The 21,272-nt window shown below is 59.3% G+C and overlaps 3 protein-coding genes across 7 annotated transcripts; 2 read left to right on the forward strand and 1 right to left on the reverse strand.

The window, feature by feature from the left end:
• The first annotated feature begins 473 nt into the window (after positions 1–473).
• On the forward strand, positions 474–5,375 carry IGFALS (insulin like growth factor binding protein acid labile subunit). The gene is made up of 2 exons (XM_032998404.2): positions 474–515; positions 2,276–5,375. The coding sequence occupies exons 1-2, from the start codon at positions 474–476 to the stop codon at positions 4,163–4,165; spliced, it is 1,932 nt and encodes a 643-aa protein (XP_032854295.2). The 3' UTR covers positions 4,166–5,375.
• A 338-nt stretch (positions 5,376–5,713) lies between these two features.
• NUBP2 (nucleotide binding protein 2) lies at positions 5,714–10,502 on the reverse strand. Of its 3 annotated transcripts, none has more exons than XM_042798580.1 (7): positions 10,450–10,502; positions 9,336–9,454; positions 8,441–8,639; positions 7,945–8,099; positions 7,622–7,732; positions 7,230–7,299; positions 5,714–6,662 (listed from the first exon to the last, which is right to left on the reverse strand). In XM_042798580.1, the coding sequence occupies exons 1-7, from the start codon at positions 10,469–10,471 to the stop codon at positions 6,517–6,519; spliced, it is 822 nt and encodes a 273-aa protein (XP_042654514.1). In that variant the 5' UTR covers positions 10,472–10,502; the 3' UTR covers positions 5,714–6,516. The 3 variants fall into 3 exon arrangements, with proteins under 3 accessions (XP_042654514.1, XP_032854284.1, XP_009974536.2); XM_032998393.2 differs by lacking the exon at positions 10,450–10,502 and adding an exon at positions 9,765–9,995; XM_009976234.3 differs by lacking the exon at positions 10,450–10,502 and having other exon boundaries at positions 9,336–9,645.
• On the forward strand, positions 10,033–19,616 carry SPSB3 (splA/ryanodine receptor domain and SOCS box containing 3). 3 transcript variants are annotated; one of them, XM_032998390.1, is made up of 7 exons: positions 10,033–10,163; positions 12,554–12,702; positions 14,561–14,738; positions 15,411–15,598; positions 17,597–17,699; positions 18,188–18,313; positions 18,597–19,616. In XM_032998390.1, the coding sequence occupies exons 1-7, from the start codon at positions 10,115–10,117 to the stop codon at positions 18,941–18,943; spliced, it is 1,140 nt and encodes a 379-aa protein (XP_032854281.1). In that variant the 5' UTR covers positions 10,033–10,114; the 3' UTR covers positions 18,944–19,616. The 3 variants fall into 3 exon arrangements, with proteins under 3 accessions (XP_032854281.1, XP_032854280.2, XP_042654510.1); XM_032998389.2 differs by lacking the exon at positions 10,033–10,163 and adding an exon at positions 10,777–10,861; XM_042798576.1 differs by lacking the exon at positions 10,033–10,163 and adding an exon at positions 10,915–11,024.
• The last annotated feature ends 1,656 nt before the right edge of the window (positions 19,617–21,272 follow it).

The following is a 21,272-nucleotide window of genomic DNA, read 5'->3' on the forward strand; positions in this document are numbered from 1 at the left end:
TGCTTATTTACTCTCTTTATTTTCCCTTTGCAGCCCATTTGATATTTTCCCTGACAGAGGGCTGTTGGAAGCAGGATAAACCCACTCCCAGCCACAGGTAGGGCTCGTTTAAACTTCCCAAAGAGGTTTTGTGGGTTTTGGCTGGCTGGCCCATGCTGGTTCAGCTCTTTTTAGCTTCCAGATTGATTACACCTTGTGTCAATATGTGCTTAGTGCCTATTAGTGGGTGCGTGTATCTCCATCTCTCAGTTCTCCCTTCTGATCTATAATTTCCCAGAAGAGAGGATTAAAATAGAGGGGGAGGAGAGTGCTGCTCGGGGCCAAAAAGAAAGGGAGAAAACAGTGCTTGTGGGAAAGTTGGGTTGCAAGGCTGGAGCCGGGCCGTCTCTCTCCGACGCCTCCTCCTGTAGGAACGGTCTTGCTTTGGCTGGTGAGAAGGTTGCTTAAAACTGCCTAAATGGTGAAGAGCCGAGATGGGCCCTGCAGAGCTGGAGGAGATGCCAGGCTCCCATGGGGTTAGGTGAGGTGGGAGCACGGTGGGGATGTCTGTGGCGTGGGCCTGGTGGTGGAGAGCATCCCCGCTCCATGTCCACCCCATGGACCAGCGCGGGGGGAAAGAGCAACGCAGGTGGGAGATGCCTGTTCCTGGAGGTGTGGATGTGATGGGTGCCAGCCCCGTCCTGGTGCATCTTCAAGGAGGAATGGGGCTACCAGGACATCAGGAAGTGTTAGCCATAGCTTTTCCAACTGGCAGCCACTGGCCTGCTGGAGTCCTCTCACTGGGGCAGAAGTGGCTTTTTATTTTTTTTTTTCCCTTCTTTCCTGGAAACTGGTAAAAGATTCTGCAGAAGCTGTGTTGGACACTGGTGGGCAAATGACCTGGGACACAGAAAACGAGGTCACCAGCCTCCCCAGGGTGGTTTTGATGAGCTGCCAGGTAGAGAGCGTGATGTGCCAACCCCAGAGCATCATCCGACCATACGTGGGACTGGTCAAAGAGCTGAGAGCTGGGGGACCCTCACAGTCACTGCTTCACCGGTGGGACCTAGGCTTTGCTCTCTCTCCCCCCTGTGGCACAAAAGCACCGAGCCGAGCAGCGTGCAGTGCTCCCAGCACCGTATCCACCACAGAGCAAGATATACCTGCAGGAGGGGGCTGCGGGTTCAGCCCTGAGGCTCTTACTGCTACACAGAGAAGAGCTTTTTCCCATTTTCCAACTCATTTCCCACCTGGATCACCATCAAACCTCAGCTATTTCAGCCCATCTCCCGATAAGGGTGATCCCCGCACCCCTAACCTCCTGTGCTATGTGAACGCTCCAAGCCTCAGCGTGTGTTTTTGGGGGTCCCAACGGAGTGGGAGGAGCTGCTGCCTGGGTTCACCCCAGGGCAGGGTCAGCGCTGCTGCTCAGGACCCTCCCGGAGCCCAGGGCACAGCTGTGGGGCACCCTCACTGCCCCCCCAAACCCCATCTCCAGCAGAACCACTGTCCTCCTGGGCATCTCCTTTCATCCCCCCCACCCCAAGCTGCCATAAAGGCAGTTACAGAGCAGGGGGGAGAGGCAAGGAGCCCATCCTGGGTGACACTCGCCCTGGCCACACCGGGCTCAGCCCGTGTCCTGTCCCAGCAGCGGTGGGGTTAAGCCTGGCCGGGCGGGCAGCTGGACAGGCGTCAAGGTGGTTGCTCCATCCATCCCTGCGCAGTCGGCGGGGCGGGAGAGCGGAGAGGGAGCGCTGCCCTGCCCGCCACCATGAGCGCAGGCAAAGGTAAGGCAGAGGGAACCTGCCTGCTCACCCAGCCCTGGAGGGACGGGCAGGGCAGGGGGCTGGAGGGGGAGACACTAAAATGCTGCTGGGGCTTCACACTCAAGTTGCCCTTCGCTTTTCTCCCGCTTCCGCTGCTAATAAGATATTCTGGGAGCCCCCAGGTGCCCCCTTGCTTGCAGGCAGAGCCCAAACCTTGTCAGGGGCTACAGGGATGGGCAGGGGTTGTGGCAGAGAAGACCCCCTCAGCTCTGAGAAAGAGCAAGTTAATGGGGGAGCGGCTGGGGAGGAAGGAGGAAAGGGGACTGGGGACCTTCCCCCGTGAAAGGGAGAAGCTGCTGCTGCAATAGAGATGAATTTTGGGGGTTCACACACCCAAGGGGTCTGAGCTGTGGCAGGAGCGGGGGGTGCTCCTGCACCCTCTCCTAAGGGCAGATCCAGCCTCTGAGACCTCCTGCAGCTGGCCAGTGGGTGCAACGGGCTGGGACTGACACCCCCCCCCCCCCCGGCAGGGGTGCCCCCATGGGGGTCCCCGAGAGCAGCCACGGCCCTGCGCTGACAGTGTCCCCTTTCCTCCACACCCTGCAGCAGGCATCACCCTCCTGCTCCCCCTGGCCCTGCTGCTGGCCACCGCCTCCCACCCCCCCGGGGGGGACACCCCAAAGGACCAGGGGGACACCGACCCCCCACGCTGCCCCAGCCCTTGTGCCTGCAGCTTGGATGACTACAGCGAGGAGCTCAACGTCTTCTGCAGCACTCGCAACCTGACACGCCTGCCCGAGGACGTGCCCCCCAACGCCAAAGCCCTTTGGCTGGATGGCAATAACTTCACCCTGCTGCCGGCTGCTGCCTTCAGGAACCTCTCGGCCCTGGACTTTCTGGACCTGCAGAGCAGCCAGCTGGCCGCTGTGGAGCAGCACGCTTTCCACGGACTGCGGAGCCTCTACCACCTCCACCTCGAACGCAACCGCCTCAAGCACTTGGCACCCCACACCTTCCTGCACACCCAGAACCTCGTCTCCCTCAGCCTCAACAACAATCACTTCAGTAAGGTGGAAGAAGGGCTCTTTGCTGGGCTCTCCAACCTCTGGTACCTGAACCTGGGCTGGAACTCGCTTGTGGTCCTGCCTGACAAGGTCTTCCATGACTTGCCCAACTTGAGGGAGCTGATCCTGGCTGGGAACAAGCTCCCTTACCTCCAGCACCAGCTCTTCTGCAGCCTTACCGAGCTGAAGGAGCTGGACCTGAGCGGTAATGCGCTTAAGGGCATCAAGATCAACATCTTTGTCAAGCTGCAGAAGCTACAGAAGCTGTACCTGAACCACAACCAGATCAATGCCATCGCACCCCGTGCCTTCATGGGCATGAAGTCCCTCCGGTGGCTGGATCTCTCCCACAACCGGCTCGTCTCGCTCTTCGAGGACACGTTTCTGGGCCTCCTCAGCCTGCATGTCCTACGTCTGTCCACCAACTCCATCACCAGCCTGAGGCCCAGGACTTTCAAAGACCTCCAGTTCCTGGAGGAGCTGCAGCTGGGACACAACAGGATCCGGAACCTGGCAGAAAGGACCTTTGATGGACTGGGCCAGCTGGAGGTCCTCAGCCTCAACAACAACCAGCTACAAGACATCAGGGTCGGGGCATTCCTGGGGCTGTACAACGTGGCGGTGATGCACCTGTCTGCCAACTGCATCAAGGTTCTCCCCGACTATGTCTTCAAGGGGGTCGCCAAACTGCACAGCCTCCACCTGGAGCACAGCTGCCTTGCCAGGATCCGGGTGAACACCTTCTCCAGCCTCTCGAGCCTGCGGCGGCTCTTCTTGCAGCACAACGCCATCTCCGTCATCGAAGACCGAAGCTTCAGCGAACTGCACGAGCTCCTGGAGCTCGACCTGAAGCACAACAGGCTGAGCCACCTCTCGCCCCAGGCCTTTGTGGGTCTAAGCAACCTGGAGTACCTCTTCCTCTCTTCCAACCAGCTCCTGGAGATCTCCCAGGACACCTTCAGCCCGCTCCAGAGACTCTTCTGGCTCGACCTCTCCCATAACCAGCTGGAGACACTGGACAATACCGTCATCTCCCCCCTGGCCAACCTGCGGTACCTCAGCCTGAGGAATAACTCACTGGAGACCTTCTCGGTGGGCTTCTTGTGTGCCTCCTCCACCCTGGAGCAGCTGTGGCTGGGGGGAAACAACTGGCACTGCAACTGCTCCCTGAAGGGCTTGCGGGACTTTTCCCTGCAGCACCCCGTGGTGGTCCCACGCTTCGTGCAGTCTGTGGCTGAGGGGGAGGATGCCCACATCCCCATCTACACCTACAACAACCTCACCTGCCTCCATCCCCCAGCCGTGGCAGGCCTGGACCTCCGTGACACCACCGAGGACAGCTTTGCTCACTGCTGAGGTGTGCTGGCCCCTCCCAGGGGACACACCACTTCCCAGTCGTGGACCCTCACTTGCCACCTCCCTGGCCCTGTCCCAGGCTCTCCGGGGCAGCAGCAGGACCACTGGCTCTACAGCCACCCCAGATTAGCCCACCTCTGCCACCACCTCCAGCTGCCCACCTTGGTGCTGCCGCAGCAAGGAGAGCCGTGCCCGGGCGATGCTGGATGGGCACTGGCTCCCCAGGCTTTGAACTGAAATATTTCAGTCCTTAAATACTTAAGTAGCAGCCCCTGGGTCAGCGTGGTCGCTCCTGGCTCCCGTCAGGAGCATCTCTGAGCCTCCTGGATGGGGAAAAAGATGCACCCCCAGCCTGGAGCCCTCCCCATGGTGAGGGGCATCCCTGCCAGGGCCAAGACTCATCAGCTGGACAAAGCAAAGCATCTTCCTGCCACAGAGCAGCTGAGAAATCCTAAAAGCCACCTGAGCTCCCCGGTAGGTTTAGGAAAGGGGGGGGGCAGACAACTTAATCATTCTTTGCACTAGCAGGTGTAGGCAGGGTGCAAAAAGCCGTACACGTCACTTACCTGATAAATCATAGCAGACAAATAAACCTTTGGAGCTATCGCAACACATCTTGTAAGTATGTTTTTTCCAAAAGCACGTGCTGCAACAGGCCGGGGGTTTCTTATCAGAGGCCCTCAGGGCTTTCAGCCACAGGGCAAGGAGCGCAGGCTCCCCAGGGTGCTGGAGGAGTTTGCAGCAGGTTTTCTGCAAGCCCCGGGTGGGTGGCATGTGCCCAGGGAGGGAGCGAGAGGTGCCCAGCCAGCCCACAGAAGCCAACAGCCCAGTCAGACTCCGGCACCACTGCCCAGCTTTCCAAATCCCAGATAAGTGACCAAAGGTCAAATAAAATTTTCCTGGAAAACTGCACATGGGGAAACCTGGTCAGGTGTGAGTTCTTGATGTGGGTGCAGCGACAGATGCTCCTCCTGCTCTCCTCCACATGATGGCTGTCAGCTATAATACAGTTTGGTTAGTGGAAATCAGAGACTTCCCCCCCTGCCTCCCCAAAACGGCACTGCAAGAGCAAGTCCTGAGGGTGGGAGGGGACGCAGGCAGTAGGGGCTCAGAGTCCAGAAGGGGGGGAGATAAGATGCAAGGACACCACTTTTGTTTGCCTCCCCAGCTTAACTGAAGCCCGCAAGAAGAGGGCAGATCCCATGGGAACAGCAGCTCTGGGGCCATGGAAGGAGGTCCAAGGGAACAGGACACTCGGATCAATGAGGCAAGAACCGCCCAGGGACACGGAGGAGCCCCACGTGTGGCAGGGGTGTGGAGAACAGCCATGGCAAAGCATCCTGCAAAGGACTGCCAGGGCCAGCTTTCAGCAAGACAAGGGACTGGCTGGATCTTGAAGCTGGTATGAAAGGAGGAAAGATTTAGCTGAGCCCCAGCAAGGAAACCGAGGAGAAGTAGGAAATGCCTAGATGTATGTGAAGTGCTTGTAGCACTCAGACTCACAGCTCCGGCGAGGCCTGAAGCCATGGAAAACCATACGTCACAGACTTGGATTTTCAGAAAAGTGTTTACTGCCTGGGAACCTTTAAAAGTAGTCCTGAGTCACAATAACCCCCAGCAGACCAAAAAGGCCTTGTTTCCAGCACGGCCCACGCAGACCTCAGATGGGCGGTAGATCTCCTAAAGACATTTTTTTTGTGTGAAGCACATCCCATGCCCTCATCGGCCCGCCAGGAGCCAGTGAGCTGAGATTTCAGAGCGAGGTGGCCTGGCTTGGGTTGGCATCAGAGCATCCAGCACAAACTCACCAGCCACTCAGGCGCCACCTAACCTGTTGCGCAAGGAAAGCGGTAGAAGGCGGCAGCACACGGAGCCACGATCCAGACGATGGGCGCTGCTGGGGTTCATTTGAGGGAAGAGACCAGACGACAGCGTTTGCTGCTGTAGCTGCCCGGGATGATGCCAGAAGCACCACAGCGTACGAGACGCCATGGAGAAAAGCGAGAGCTCCCCATGCAACAGCTGGCGGCGGAGGAAGGCGCGGCATGGGACAGACTGTGCCGCCTGGGCAGAGCATCGCCACGGAGAGAAGGCGAGAAACGGGCTGCCGCTGCGCGGGCAGCAGCACCCGTGCAGGGACTCTTCAGACCCAGGGGGGGATGGAGCAGTACTTCCCTTTTTGGATTGCTGTGAGCGGCGCCAATGCTGTGCTCCCCCTTCCCTCATCACCCCCCGCTGAGGCAGTCCTATAATTAAACAGCTTCTGCATCTCCCTTCCCCACCGGCACGGGCTGCTGGCGGTGCTGCCAGGCCAGGGGCTCAGCCGGCAAGAGTCCGGCTCCACACGCTCCTCAGGAACTCCCCTGCGATGGACCATCCAAGATCTGCTGGGCGATGTGAGCCAAGGCAGGGAAGGCAGAGCTCTTGGGAAACTCTTGGATGAAGTCTCTGCCTTCTTCCAAGCTCTGGCTGAGTTGGGGGTCCAGGGGAACACAGCCTGTGGGATAGGAGGAAAGGGGAGAGTGATTGCTTGCTCACTGTAAGGCAAAGGCCTGGTGACAAAGATTAAAGAAATACCCTGCCAGGTCATCTCCAGGAGAAGCGGTAGGAAGAAGCAAGCTTTACTCTCACTGAGCTTTCCAGGAGCCACTTCTGACCTGCAAGTGCTTCCTCTGGGTCCAAGACCCCACCACACCACAGTGCTCCATAAGAGACGCCCTCACCTCTGATGCCAGCCCTGTCCGGAGGGCAGGGTTCAGCCCTCAGCCCCCATTTCCCAGGGAGGCTCTGGGGCATTTCGGGGTGGTTCTTGTGCAGCTGCAGGCTTGCTTACTCTGCCACCACGATGGCAAACAGCCAGAGCAGGCTCCTGATCACCACCTCTGCCCCAGCAGGGCCAGAGGTCTGCTCTGAGCAGTCTGGATGTCAGAGAAGCAAAGGAATAACCACAGCTCACCTCTGACCAGGGGCTTGGAGTCACTGCATCTCTCCACTCAAGCGCTCCCACAGCGCCATGCAGACATCACCTCTAACCACAGAGAGCTCTGCTTAAGAGGCCACTCACCTAGGAAGGGGACCCCAGCATGCTTGGCCAGCTCCTCACCTCCCCCTTTGGAAAAGATGTTTGTGCACTCCTGAAGGAGGAAAAGCATAAGCAGTGAGTCATAAACCGCAGAGCAATCTGTGTGACAGGGCAGGCGCTGCCTGCACGTGAGTAGAGCAGCTCCCCTCCACCTCCCAGCCTCAGGGCACTGCCTCTGCCTCTGCCCTCCCCCAGCTCTCTTTAGGAAAGCAGAGCCAGCGACTTCTTCCAAAATTGACAAGCAGCAGCTTCTCGTTGTCCCAGCTCACAGCATTGCCCTCATGGCATTCACCAACTTTCCACCCGAGGCACCTCATCCTACAACACCCCATCACCAACCAGAACCCACAATAGCCCAGAGGTCACAAACTCACTGAGCAGTGCGGGCAGACAAAGCCGCTCATGTTCTCCACGATGCCGAGAACTCGTAAGCCAGTTTTCTTACAGAATGTCAGCTCTCGCCTCACATCTCCCACAGACACAGCCTGCAGGGGAGAGCAGCGGAGGTTAGGGGTGTCCATCTGTCCAGATTAACCGTGGATCTGGAGCAGGAGTGCACCAACTGAGAGGCAGGTGTGTAGATCAAGCAGGCACAGACAGGCCTGTGCAAACTGGGGTGCATATTGGCCCCCCAAACCATGCCCGGAGGCAGAAGCCTGCCCAGGAACTCCAGTTCAGCCCCAGCCAGCTGCCCTACCTGGGGTGTTGTGACCAGGATTGCTCCGAGCGGTTTGTAGGGCCGCAAGGCCTCCACCGTGGAGATGTGCTCGTCAGACGTGCCTGGCGGCGTGTCCACGATGAGGAAGTCCAGGTCCCCCCAGGCCACGTCAGCAATAAATTGTTTGATCAAAGCTATAGAAATAAAAGAGGCAGGGGAAAAAAAAAAAAAAAAAAACAACAAACACCACAACAGGTTTCAGCAGGTGCCCTGGAAGCCACAGGCCAGCGGTTGGGAGAATCCCTGGGTGACAAAGGCCCAGGGAGATGTCGGGTCTATCTGTCAGCACAACGCATGCTGCACTCTCCTCAGAGTGATGTGAACCCAACTCCTGCAAACAGGATCCGTCTTCCTCCAAGGAATGAGCTGCCCAAAAAAGCCTGGCCCCCAGCAGGAGCCAGCACCATTTCCAAGAGGGCGCAGGGAAGGTTCCTAGCACTGGAAGGTGGCCACCAACAGCAAAAACCAACCGTACCGTTTTTCTTGGGTCCTCGCCACACCACGGCGTCATCTGGCTTCTCCAGCAGGAAGCCGATGGACATGAGCGAGATGCTCTTGCCTTGGTCCACAAAGACAGGGACCCAGCCGCTGTCGCACTGGTGCACGTCGTTGTCCTGCACCCCAAACATGCGGGGTATGCTGGGGCCACAGAGGTCCACGTCCAGGATCCCCACCTGCGGGCAGCGAGGCAGAGCCCATCAGACAGAGCCCAGCACAGCGGCGGCACCGGCCACGCTCCTTCCCTAGGTGGTGGGGAGAAGGCAGCATCCAAATTTCGCCTGCTCGCAGCACTTTACAGAACAGACTCTCTAGCTCAGCAGACGGGTTTGAAATACAAAGAACCGTTTTCAAGTTTGATTGCCCTCCCGGTCTCCTTCCCTCTGAAGAGCATCTCCTGGGTATTTCCAGGCACTTTGGGGAGATCTTCATGCCAAGTGCAGCCAATCCAAGTGGCACTGGCTGCACTGAGCCCTTAAAAAATCCTCAGGGATTTCAGCCTGCCTCATGCCCCCGCAGCTCCCCTTTGTCCCCATCGCAGTGCCGTCCTTCAGCTGGCCCACTTCACAAAGGAAGTGTGTGTTACACCACAAATCAGCAAAGTAATTCTCAGTGCCTCATGTTTCAAAAACCAACCAGTCTTGGGAGATTTCAGTTTCTTGGACAAGACAGAAATGAATTGCAGTTACCTGCACTAGATCAAGCAAAGACAGGAAAAAAGAATCACTCGAACTGCTATCACAAACAGCATTTTCACACAGAGAATCGCCACACTGACTGCACTAGATGCAAGCATACATAAAGGAGGAGCAAAACCCAGCCCAGCTGGAGGTTGGGAAGGAGAAAACAGAGCTCAGCATCCATCAGCTCACCTTCTTCCCGGAGTGTCGCAGCGACAGAGCCAGCTCAGTGGAGATGGTGCTCTTCCCCACGCCACCCTTCCCGGAGAGCACCAGCAGGATGTGCCGCACCCCAGCCAGATTGCTTTTCTCTAGGAGGAAGGATAACGAGGCATCAGCATCTCTTCTGATGCAAGACAGCAGCACCTGACCGGTCAGCGCAGAGACACGGGCCTCTGCGGAGGGGGACGGTGGCTGTCGCTGCTCCAACAAGTCTGGTTGAAGCATAAGGGAGAGGGAAAGAAGTGGATGTGCCACAGGTCTTTTGCCATCAGGAAAGGGACAATAAGAGCAATGGCAGTAAACATCCCGTGGGGAGTAAAGGCTTTGTCCTGGTGACCTAAGCAACAATTGGGCATTAAAGTAATAAACACCCACAGGGCTTTGTCACGCCGTGCCTACCCCAGGTTGAGCCTAAGAGCTCGGGGAACGGCTGGGAGGCTGCTGGTGAGCTCAGACCTTTGGCGTTTCCTTCCTCCACACCGCACCAGTTGCCTCCCCACGGTCCCACGAGCCTCTCCAGCCTCCGTGACATTTCTCGCTCTCTCGTCAGCGGCGCTCGGGTCTCTGCTTCGAGCTCAGTCACCGCGTCCCGTCACCGGGAGACACCCGGGGCCGGTTTCCCCGACTCTTGTCGGGGGTCTTCACGGGTGGCAAAGGGTCGGACCGGGTGCTCAGCTGAGCAAACAACACCCACCCGGGCGCCCCGTCACCACCGGCCACTGACTCGCACCGACACCAGCACCGGCGGCATGGAGCCCGCCCGCACCATGGCAGACCTCATCCGCACCTCCACCGACGGTAACGGCCCCGACAGCGGGAAGAAGGGGGGGCCGGGGAGGGGGGAGACGGGGCCCCGCAGCGGGGTGCTCCCGGCATACCGGCCCGGGGACACCGGCAGACCCGCACCGGGCCCGGTTACTCAGGGCCCCGGCACCACGGAACTCCCCTCACCGGTAGCCATCGCCACAGCCCCAGCCGGGCCCGGTCACCCGGACCCCCCCCAGGAGCCGGGCCCGGCCACCCCAGGCGGGACGTCCCCCCGGGATCGCCGCCCGCCGCCCGCCGCCCGCCCCCCCCCGCTTACCCTCCGCCGCCACCTCCTCCATGCTGCCGCCCAGCACCACCCGCTTCCGCCTTCCGCCGGGTCTAAGCCCCGCCCCTTCGGACTGACAGGCGCTGCCCCCAATGGCGAGCCGCGCGCTCACTGGGATCCCGCCCCCCCCCAAGGCTTCGCAGCCAATCCAACCCTCCGCCGGCGAACGGGGTTTAGGGCCCGCCCTCCCCGGTGGCCGCCCCAATGACGACGTCTCCCTGATGATTGACGCGCAGTGTAGCCAGTGGTGCCGGGATCCCCGCAGGTCGTGCCCCCTCCCTTCTCCTTCGGGTGTGAGCGACGGCGCTCTCAGCCAATGGTGAAGGGGCGCGGCGCAGGCGCAACCAATGGGCGGCTGAGGGGCGGTATCGAGAGGGGATTGTTTATGTCCCGGGAGGGGAAAGTAGGTCAGAGCGCGGCGGCGGGGCCGGGCCGGGGGCCGGAGCGTGGGGCCGGGGGGTGCGGGACACGCGGGGCGAGGGGGGCCGGGCCGCGGCTGCCCCGCCGTGGGGAGCCCCTCGGGCCGCCGGTTCCCTCCCCGCGGTGCGTGGGGAAGCGCCGCCCCGGTGAGTGGGGCTGGCCGGGGCCGGGAGGAGGGGAGGGAAGGGGGGTGGGGGGGCGTGTGTGTCCCGATCCCTGTCACGGCGCGGGTCGGAGCGCGGGGGGAGCCGCAGCCGGGACGGTGGGCGCCGGGCAGCTCCCGGGCTTCCGCCGGCTGTCTCGCACCCACGTAAAGGCCTCAACAGCCCCCGGTCCCGCTCTGGGGCGCGGGGCTGGCTGTGCCCGCCGCGCTGGGGCAAACTGGGACGGACCCCGGGAGCCCCGGCCGTAGCGAGGGGCCGGGGGAGCAGAGCTGGTGCGCTTGGCTGCTGTGGATGCTCTTAAAAGCTGGAGAAGGGGGGGTTGGGTGGGCTCGGCTGTGGTTTTTAGGTGCTTTCCCGGCGTGGCTGTGCTTGGCAGAGGTGAGAGCCCGCCGATCTCAGCGGGGGGGGGGTGCCCAAAGCCCTTCAGAGCATCGGTGGGCATCCACGCAACCGGCCGGGGCTCGGCCTGTCCTGCTTTTCCAGGAGCTGCTGACCCAGCGGGGAATGAGCTGCAGGAGGAACGGATACGGGGCTTGACCCCCCATTTGGGATTCGGGGGCGCTCGGGGCTGACATCAGGGAAGCACCCGAGTGGGTGCGGGTGTGCAGGGAGGCAGCCACAGAGGCTGAGCAGAGGGAGCAGGTTCAAGGGGTAGGGGGGGGGGTGTTGCAGCCCTGCGGGTGCCTCTTCATATGGGGACTTGCATTCTGTAAAGGTAAACTTCAGGGGAAACGAAATTAGGCGTTGGGAGTTCCCCTGTCACCTCCAGTGCAACGCTCCCATGCTGTGGCTGGGAGCTGGTGTGGTCTCTCAGACTATACGCAGGGAAGGAGCCCGTGGAAATCTGCCTCTGAATAACATCCCTGCTTGAGTCAGGAGACAGGCAGCCGGTTTACTTCTATCTGTTGCCCTTGAGGCAAGTTGGGAAAGGCCCTGGAAAAGGCCAGTTTCCCTTCAGCGGGCAAGAAGGTGGTCTCTCCCCCAGCCCAACACGCTGAGAGCAAAGTCTTCCCTCGGTGGGCAGTTGCTTGGAGGTGAACAAACAACCCTCCCCACGGACAGACGCACGTGGTGCGGGGGCCGTGGTGGTGGTTGGGGTGGGGCGGGTGGCCGAGCAGCACGGCGGGAGCCCCGGCAGCTGCCGGAGGGTGCCCGGGCACCGAGGAGGCCGTGCTTCGGTGGGCGATGCTCCCCAGGCCAGCACCGAGAGGCAGATGCTGCTGCCGCCCAGTCTTGGGAACGTTTCTGGCAGCCAGCTCAACGCCTGGGCTCGGGGAGAAGTTGACCCTGTGTGAAGAGAGAGGTTGAAGTTTGCAGAGGCTCCTGATGCAGGAGGAGATTGGTTTGCTTCAGTTTATCCACTGAATGGGGTCTGTGCAGACGTGTTGATGCATTCCCGGGGGGCTGCGGTGACCCGGGGGAAGTTGCTTCAGTGCCCAGGGAGTGGTGGGTGGCAGCGGGACGTGGCTGCTGTGGGGTAACCTCCTCTCCCTCGCTCCCCCCTGCCCCAGCTTACCTCTCTCGGAACAGCATGGCGCGGCGCACGCGGAGCAGCAGGGCCTGGCACTTCATCCTGAGCGGGGTGCGGCGCGAGGCGGACACCCGGGCGGTCACCTTGGCCACTGGCACGCGTGGCTGGGGCTACGACTCCGACGGGCAGGTAGGCTGGCGCTCAGACGTGACGCGAGGGAAAGCTTTCCTCTCCCCTGGCAGCGGGCGCTTCCTCCAAGTCCGTGTAACTGAGCAGTTCAGCGAGCAGAACTGGCCAAAATCAGGAAAGTCTTAATAAAATATCCAGGCTACATAACGAGCCTCCTCCAAGCTGCTCCTAGTCTGCTCCCCGATTGTGCACCACAGCTCTGTCATTAGTTGAGCCAGGGAGCTGGTTCATAGTAATCCGAGCGTTTTTTTAAGCGTATCATATAAAGTACATACAATATTTTTTAAATGTTCTTTTTAAAGTAGTGATCCAAATATCTGTTTAAACTGGATCAGTTCTCCAGTCTGTCTTGCTGTATGGCTGTGCTAACTTCTGGTCTTTGTGCGGCTGGTGGTTGGTGGTGGAGGGAGTGGGGCTGCTTCAGTCTGTGAAGTTACAGTCTCAGATATCTTCAGACTGAAATTCTGTCACGTTTGGTGCTCTGTAACATGCACATCACTTCTGAGCCTGGCCCAGACATGCAGGTGTGCTGGAAGGTGGGAATGCAGCTGGAAGGTGGGAACGCAGCAGGAAGAGCAGTCAATAAATCAGTGTGAGGAGCGACTTGGATTTGCCTCTGCCACCCTCCACTCTTTTCCCCAGTTCTTGAGTGTGTGAGTTCCGTTCCCTGAGCAGTGGTGGGGATGGAAGGAGCTGCTCCGGGAGCTGGGAAGCTAGGCTAAAGCCTTATGAGGCCACTGCCAGAGTATGGTGTCCAAAGCCAGGCACTGGCCTCCCAGAAAATGAGCCTTTTCTCTGTGGTCAGAGTAGCTTTGTGTTTCTGCAGTAATGGGAATGGCTGGATTTCTACGTATCAGTAGTTCAAAAGGGCTAATAAAAGACAGAAATTAAGCTTTTTAATATGCAGGTTGGAGAAGGAGGGCTGGGCAGTGCATAAGTAAGGCCGAGTCATTTCACACAGCTACAAAAACATGAGTGTAAAGGATTTTTATCTTTAAATACTGCTTACAAAGTTTGCCACGGGGGTGAATAACGAGCGGGTACACCTGACCAGCATGTAAACCCAGAGCAACTCACTGCAGTCGGTGGGAAGGGACTCGATTGAGCGACACCAAAGCTCCTGTAACATAGGGAGCGAGATGGGGCTTCGACTCATGCAGCGTCCAGTGCAGGGATGCATTGGTCTCTTGGCACTGGGGAATGCTAAATCAAGTTTTTGTGTTCATGCATGGAAGTAAACAAAAGCCTTTTAATCCTTCCGTAGGTTCCCTGTGGGCCTGTCTGCAGCACTGGCGCGAGGAGCTGCAGCCGTACTGCTGAACTGGTTCCCCTTTGTTCTGTCCTCTCCCCTGCCTGGCCTCCTGTCCCTTTTCCTCCTCGTCTTGTTTGCCTCCCTCTTCTCTCTGTCAGCTCCCAGGCTCTCTAGACCAGTAATTTTCAGCTGTGTGCTCTGCTTTTCTGATGCCGTGGCTGGGCTCTCCAGCTGGCTGTAACCCGCCCGCTGAAAACCGTAGCTTTAGCACAGAGTTTGCTGAAAAATGCGTGCGTTAAAGACTTGGGCTGTCACGCCGCTTGCCTGCTGCAGCAGCTCCTTCCCCCCGGGAGGCACAAAGAACATACCCACGTCGCAGAGCGCCCCGGTGGCCCTGCAGCTCAGAGAGATGCTAGCCGGGTCGCAGAGCAGGGTCATGCGTGACGGGGCAGGCCGGGGCACGATGCAGCCGCGCCGCCACCGCCGCTGGCACGAGGCTGGGGACCTCCCCGCACCGCTCTGCGGCACCGGGGCCCCCGCGGAGCCGCCCGGCACCCCGAGCCTTGGGGGTGTTCAGTGACCGCTCCCCCCCGTTCTCCCCGGCAGCACAGCGACTCGGATTCGGAGCCGGAGTTTTCCTCCCTCTCGCCCTCCATCCCGAGCGCCATCCCCGTGACCGGAGAGTCCTACTGCAACTGCGAGAACCAGAGCGAAGCGCCCTACTGCTCCAGCCTGCACGCCCTCCACCGCGTCAAGGACTGCCAGTGCGGCGAGGAGGATGAGTGTAAGGAAGGGGCTCCCCAATGGCCCGCTGTCGTGCCTTGGGGTTTGAGGATCCTTTGCTTTCCACGGGGCCCTCTGTCCTACTCTGTGGTGCTCCTTTGATTACACCTCAAGGCCGCGTAGACGGTGGGAAGATTACGAGCGCGTGCCTCCTCTGGTGTTTCTTGTTAATGCGTCGGAGTTCACCTCTGGGGACCTGCTTGCAAACCCAGCTTAGGCCAGCGGTGAAACTGGCCCTCGTGGTTACAGCCCACGTGCCGCTGAGCCGCGGCAGGGCGAGCGCAGAGCAGGGGGGAGAGGTAGGCAGAGGGTGGGCTTGGGCTGGCCGAGAAAGCCTGTGGCACAGCGGAGCAACCCCTTGAGCCTACAAGAAGCGTAGGAAGAAAGGAGGCTCCGCCTGGGTCTGCAGACACTCGTGTTAGGCAAAATGGGAAGTGGTGAGTGCTGACAGCTTCAGGGTCAGCGCACTGAACCATCCCCAGTGGGACACTGCAGGATAGTTCCGGCCTTAAACAGCTCCCCAGTGTGCACAGCTTAGGTTTTACCCTCTTAAACAGTAAAAAAAATTAAGTTACCAACAGGCCTTCAAAACAAACGTCGGCCTGTGCTTTGGTTGGGGATTGCTGCCCGAGGGTCTTTGCCCACCCTCGTCCCCTCTGTGCTTGCTGAACAGATTTCGACTGGGTGTGGGACGACCTGAATAAGTCGACGGCCACCCTGCTGAGCTGCGACAACCGCAAGGTGAACTTCCACATGGAGTACAGCTGCGGCACCGCCGCCATCCGGGGCAACAAAGAGCTGGCAGACGGGCAGCACTTCTGGGAGATCAAGATGACCTCCCCGGTCTACGGCACGGACATGGTACGTGGGGCAGAGTTGCTTATGGGCACACAGAAATGTCCAACATTCTTTGCACAGGGACTGGGGGAAGGAAGTACTGCCCACTGTAGGAGGAGATCAGGCTTGAGACTTATCTAAAGAACCTGAATGTGCCCAAGTCATCACAGCATGGTTTGGGTGGGAAGGAACCTTAAAAATCATCCAGTCCCACTCCCTGCCCCGGGCAGGGCCCCCTTCCCCCAGCCCAGGGTGCTCCCAGCCCCGTCCAACCTGGCCTTGAACCCTTCCAGGGAGGGGGCAGCCACAGCTGCTCTGGGCACCCTGGGCCAGCGCCTCCCCCCCACACAGGGAAGGATTTCTTCCTTCTATCTCATCTAAATCTGCCCTCTGCCAGTTTAAAACCGTCACCCCTCACCCTACCCCCACCCCCTGATCCAGAGTCCCCCCCCACCTCTCCTGTCCCCCTTTTAAGCCCTGGGAGGCCGCTCGAAGGTCCCCCCGGAGCCTTCTCTTCCCCAGGCTGAACCCCCCCAACTCTCTCAGCCCGGCCTCCCAGGGGAGCTGCTCCAGCCCCCCCAGCATCTCCGTGGCCTCCTCTGGCCCCGCTCGAGCAGCTCCATGTCCTTCTCATATGTCATCAGCGAACTTGCTGAGGGTGCACGCAATCCCACTGTCCATGTCACCAACAAATATGTTAAACAGTCCACAGGACCTAATGAGCTGCATTTGTGGGGCCTGAAGGAACTGGCTGGTTGGTGGCACTCAAAGTGCTGCGGTCAGCGGCTCGATGGCCAAGGGGAGAGCAGTGACGAGTGATGCTCCTCAGGGGTCGGGGTTGGGCCCGGAGCTGTTTAACGTCTTTGTCAGTGACACGGACAGTGGGATCAATGCACCCTCAGCAAGTTCACCCACGACCCCGAGCTGTGTGGTGGGGGGACACGCTGGGGGCAGGGGTGGCATCCAGAGGGACCTGGGCAGGCTGGAGAGGGGACCCCGGGCAAACCTCATGGGGTTCAACAAGGCCAAGGGCAAGGTCCTGCCCGTGGGTCGGGGCAATCCCCAGCACAAACCCAGGCTGGGCGAGGAGCGGCTGGAGAGCAGCCCCGAGGAGAGGGACTTGGGGGGATGGTGGGGGGAAAACTGCCTGTGAGCCAGAAATGTGCACTCACAGACCAGAACCCACCCGTGCCCTGGGCTGCAGCCAGAGCAGGGGGGGCAGCAGGGCCAGGGAGGGGATTCCCCCCCTCTGCTCTGCTCTGGGGAGACCCCCCTGCAGTGCTGGGGCCAGCTCGGGGGCCCCCACCAGCAGAAGGACACGGAGCTGCTCGAGCGGGGCCAGAGGAGGCCACGGAGATGCTGGGGGGGCTGGAGCAGCTCCCCTGGGGGGCCGGGCTGAGAGAGTTGGGGGGGGGTTCAGCCTGGAGAAGAGAAGGCTCCGGGGAGCCCTTCGAGCGGCCTCCCAGGGCTTAAAGGGGGGACAGGAAAGGTGGGGAGGGACTCTGGATCAGGGGGTGGGGGTAGGGTGAGGGATGACGGTTTTAAACTGGCAGAGGGCAGATTTAGATGAGATAGAAGGAAGAAATCCTTCCCTGTGTGGGGGGGAGGCGCTGGCCCAGGGTGCCCAGAGCAGCTGTGGCTGCCCCCTCCCTGGAAGGGTTCAAGGCCAGGTTGGACGGGGCTGGGAGCACCCTGGGCTGGGGGAAGGGGGCCCTGCCCGGGGCAGGGAGTGGGACTGGATGATTTTTAAGGTCCCTTCCCACCCAAAGCATGCTGTGATGACTTGCACAGGACAGCAGGCTTTTCCTGCAATTCCGCTGGGTCTCTTCCGTTAGGAAAGGAAATTGGAACTGGGAGCCTTCAACCCCAGTCTGAAACCTCTGGCTTGGCTTCACCAAAACCTCTGGGTGTTTTGGACTGTGCCTGGAAAAGGAGGGGAGAGCCGGAGGTGGAGTCACGGTTGTGTTCTGTTGCTTGAAAAGGCGCTGAGCTTGTGTTCTTCTTCCTGGCTTTGCCTCCCAGATGGTGGGAATTGGGACGTCGGATGTGAATCTGGACAAGTACCGCCACACCTTCTGTAGCCTGCTGGGCAAGGACGAGGACAGCTGGGGACTCTCCTACACAGGTGCCGCAGGCAGGGCAGCGGCAGAGGGCAGGGTGGATGGAAGGGCAGCAGCGGGCACAAGTGTTTTCTTTGGGAGGGGGGTTGAGAATTAAACAATCTGAATGGGATTGAGGCCAAAAAGGCCACCGGGCCTGTGAGTCCCTTCGTTAAGGACAGCCAGAGCGGCTGCCTGCGGCTCGTGGAGCGTCTCGCCTCACCTGCCGTTTGCCAACCCCTTAGAACCGGTGCGTGAAGCTCCCGGGCGCCGGGACCGCCGCTTGCACGTCACTGATTGGGGTTTCGGTGCCACCGCCCGCGCTGTGGTATTGCAAAACCTCAAACCTTCCCCTTCCCATCGCCCGCTGTGGGGTGGGAGGGTGGGGATCAGGCACGGGGCAAGGCTGTACCAGCGGGAACTCACAGTGCAGGAGTCGGGATGAATTTGTGGAGTGCAGGCTTTGAATGCTAGGGTTGGTTTTGTTTTGTTTTGTTTTTTTTTATGCTTTAAGGATTACTGCATCACAAAGGAGACAAAACAAACTTCTCTTCGAGGTTTGGCCAAGGCTCCATCATCGGGGTGCATTTGGACACCTGGCACGGGACACTCACGTTCTTCAAAAACCGCAAGTGCATAGGTAAGAGCAAGGGCAGGCAGAGGGGTTGGGAGTGGGGAGCAGCGCAGCTTCAGCTGAGTCTGGCTGCAGCAGCACTGCTGGAGAAAATGGTAAAGTAGAAGATCAAGGCGTGAAGCGAGCAGGAGGAAGGTTACCTTTGTTCTTTAATAGACTGGTATTTCAAAACACTGTTTTCGAAGCGTTTTCTGACAGCTCTGTAGTTAAGAGGTTCAGGGTGGCTGGGAGGAATGAGATCACCTCGTCAAAACTAATGTGAAACCTCCCTGATGCTGTCCCCTGGCAGGGGTTGCAGCCACGAAGCTGCAGAACAAGAAGTTTTACCCCATGGTGTGCTCGACGGCGGCCAAGAGCAGCATGAAGGTGATCCGCTCCTGCGCCAGCTGCACGTCCCTCCAGTATCTCTGCTGTTACCGCCTGCGCCAGCTCCTGCCCGACTACGTGGACACGCTGGAGGTGCTGCCGTTGCCGCCGGGACTCAAGCAGGTGCTACACAACAAACTGGGGTGGGTCTTGAGCATGAACTATAGCACGTCGAAGCCCTCCTCTTCCTCCTCATCGGGAAGCGACTCGGATAGCTCCTGTGGCTCAGACGCAGAGGCCTGCCAAAGGAAGAGGTGCAGGAGGACATAATGTCTCTGCAGATGAACTGCTGTGAGGGAGTCGGGTGGGGTTTTGTTCCGCTGTCTGCGAGGGCCAGCCAGGCCTGATGCACCTCTTTCTTCACGGGGACTTCCCCTTCTACACGTTTGGGAAGATTTCTCCTACACTGTTGGAAATCTTTAGCCTAAACATCCATCACATGCATTGAAATGATCTGTAGACGTAGAGAGGTCCCCGCTCTGAAACAGGTAAACTGCAGTCAAATGCCTGAGCTTCATCTCCTGGCTTGCTGTCAAAGCCGTCGCCTCTTCCCGAAGGATCCCCCCACCCTGCTGCAGCCTGTCAGCAGAGGCAAGACTTAAGGCGGCCTCCCAGTTTCGAAGTGTACTAGACTCTAGTCAGATAACTGACTTGGCTCATCAGAAGACAAAATCAAAGGCTAGCCCCCTCCTCTTAACTGTTGTGTGTTGGTTTGGTGTCTGCCATGGACTCGTCACGCTGTGGGGCAGGATCGCGCAGCAGCGCGTTGGGCAACGGGCTCCTCGAGCTGCATCGGCGCCGCTGCTGTGAAAGAGCGGTTACGTGGGTTGAGGTGTCGGTGATCTTTCTCGAGCCCCCAGTGACTTGCTTTGCATGTTGGCTCCTGCTGCTTTTCCCCTCTCAAAGACTGTATTAAAGTGTAATAATAAAAGTAGAAACTCTCTTTTGTTCCTCTTACAGCCCTTGAAGGCAGGAATCTGAAGGCGCTTGTCAAAAATAGCCACACTGCGCAGCTACCAGCCCGGAGGGGATGTTTGAAATCAACACTTGTGTGCCAGATCTGGAGGAGGAGGAGGAGGCAGTGGAGATTACCTTGCCTCTGCCCAGTGGAGGGTTCTTGTGCTTCCCACTGAAACACCAGTCTGGCTGGGATGGAACTTAACTGGAGCCAGACCAAGGTCTGGGGCTGCAGCGTTTTATAACGCCTGTCCTCTGGCAGGTTACGCTGGGACAAACGGCTCCAGACAGAATTTCTCCGAGAGCCCGAGACCGCTCGGTTGTGCTGGGGGAAATGCTGGATTAGAGCCTGGGCAAGTGACTAATCCAGCGGTGGCCTGGTACGGCTGCCAGCAGCCGGCAGGCAGGAGAGCCTGCCTGCTGCTCTGCCTTCGACCTACCCTCAGCGTTCAGGCAGGAAAGAGGAGGGGGAGGAAAGCGCTTTAACTGCTCCCTGCAGGTGAGGGCACGAGCAGTGGCTGGGAACAAACCCGCGCGGCAAGAGGAGGGCGGCTCGGGTGCATTAGCAGTTCTCAGCCTGGCTCGTGTCGGCGCGGCCAGGCCAGGCTGGCTCCGGGGACCCAGCCGGACACAAATTCTAACAGCCACGTTTGGCAGCCCCACCGCCTCCTGTTCATACCCCTCAAAGCCGAGGCAGCACTGCTGTGAGAGCTGAGGGGCAGGGACGGGAGCAGCACGCCGACAGCGGGGCTGTGGCGGGGAGTGCCGATGCCATTCCAGCCCCGGCCTTCTGCTCGTGGGGCTTTTCCCGGCCTCTCCCCTCTCCTCCGGTGCGCAGCGCGTTTGCGGATGATTTAGGGCTGAGCAGGTGCCACCAGCCAATTGAAAGGGGACTGGAAAGTGGAAGGGGGTTGAAATAAAGAGGACGGGAAATGGCTTTTACCCTGTCCTTGCTCTGGGTTTCCTCCCAGCACAGTTGCTGGGAACGCAGAGCTCCAGCCTCTGCCTTTTCCCCTGCTCCTATTACAGACCTGCAAAGGCTCCGGTAAAGCTTTTGGCACCAAGTGCATTTATTCCCCACGGAGCCCCACAACTCCATGTCTTTCCTTCCCACATCACAAATCTTTTAGCAATGATGGCTCTCGCTTCTCTGGTGACAGGCTTTGAATGAGAACCTTCCTGAAGGAGGACAGGCTCTCTGTCAATCCATCTGTGTTGGTGCTGCAGCCAGAAAAAAAGCAGCCTTGATGGATTGCTCCTCCTCAGGAACTAATTCAAGTATTAGCAGATGGAGGCAGAAGAATCCCTGGCAAGGAGGAACTGCCTTAGGAGGGTGCCCTCCCACTTCTGCAGCACCAGTTGGCATCTCTTTGAGCCGGTGAGCTGCGGTCCACGGGAAGAAGTCCAGGGGTGTCTCTGTCCGTGTGGAAGGCCCATTAGCAACACCAAAACCTCAGGCACTGGGGGGCCTGTGACCTCTGCTGTCCTGGCTGCAGCTATTTCTGAGCAAAAAATGGGAGTGGTTGCTTTGGGAAAAGAGGATCCTATCCTGACCCACCATTTCCCATGGAGTTTTCTGGAGCTTATCTGGCATTTCCTCATGTTGGGGGTTCAGCCAACAAACTCCCCTCCCCTCAGCTCC

The sequence above is a fragment of the Tyto alba genome, unplaced genomic scaffold (genome assembly GCF_018691265.1).
Source record: "Tyto alba isolate M040663 unplaced genomic scaffold, T.alba_DEE_v4.0 Super-Scaffold_28, whole genome shotgun sequence".
NCBI classification, from domain to species: Eukaryota; Metazoa; Chordata; class Aves; order Strigiformes; family Tytonidae; genus Tyto; species Tyto alba.

Bases quoted from the DNA above. Each gene is read 5' to 3' on its own strand.
- SPSB3 (XM_032998390.1), top strand. From the start codon at position 10,115: ATGGAGCCCGCCCGCACCATGGCAGACCTCATCCGCACCTCCACCGAC. The intron at 14,739-15,410 runs GTAAGGAAGGGG...CTTGCTGAACAG, and splicing joins GTGCGGCGAGGAGGATGAGT to ATTTCGACTGGGTGTGGGAC. The intron at 15,599-17,596 runs GTACGTGGGGCA...TTTGCCTCCCAG, and splicing joins CGGTCTACGGCACGGACATG to ATGGTGGGAATTGGGACGTC.
- NUBP2 (XM_009976234.3), bottom strand. From the start codon at position 9,590: ATGCTTCAACCAGACTTGTTGGAGCAGCGACAGCCACCGTCCCCCTCC. The intron at 8,640-9,335 runs GTGAGCTGATGG...CGCTGCCCGCAG, and splicing joins TGCGACACTCCGGGAAGAAG to GTGGGGATCCTGGACGTGGA. The intron at 7,733-7,944 runs GTAGGGCAGCTG...TCTCCCCTGCAG, and splicing joins TCCTGGTCACAACACCCCAG to GCTGTGTCTGTGGGAGATGT.
- IGFALS (XM_032998404.2), top strand. From the start codon at position 474: ATGGGCCCTGCAGAGCTGGAGGAGATGCCAGGCTCCCATGGG. The intron at 516-2,275 runs GTTAGGTGAGGT...CCCCCCCGGCAG, and splicing joins AGATGCCAGGCTCCCATGGG to GGGTGCCCCCATGGGGGTCC.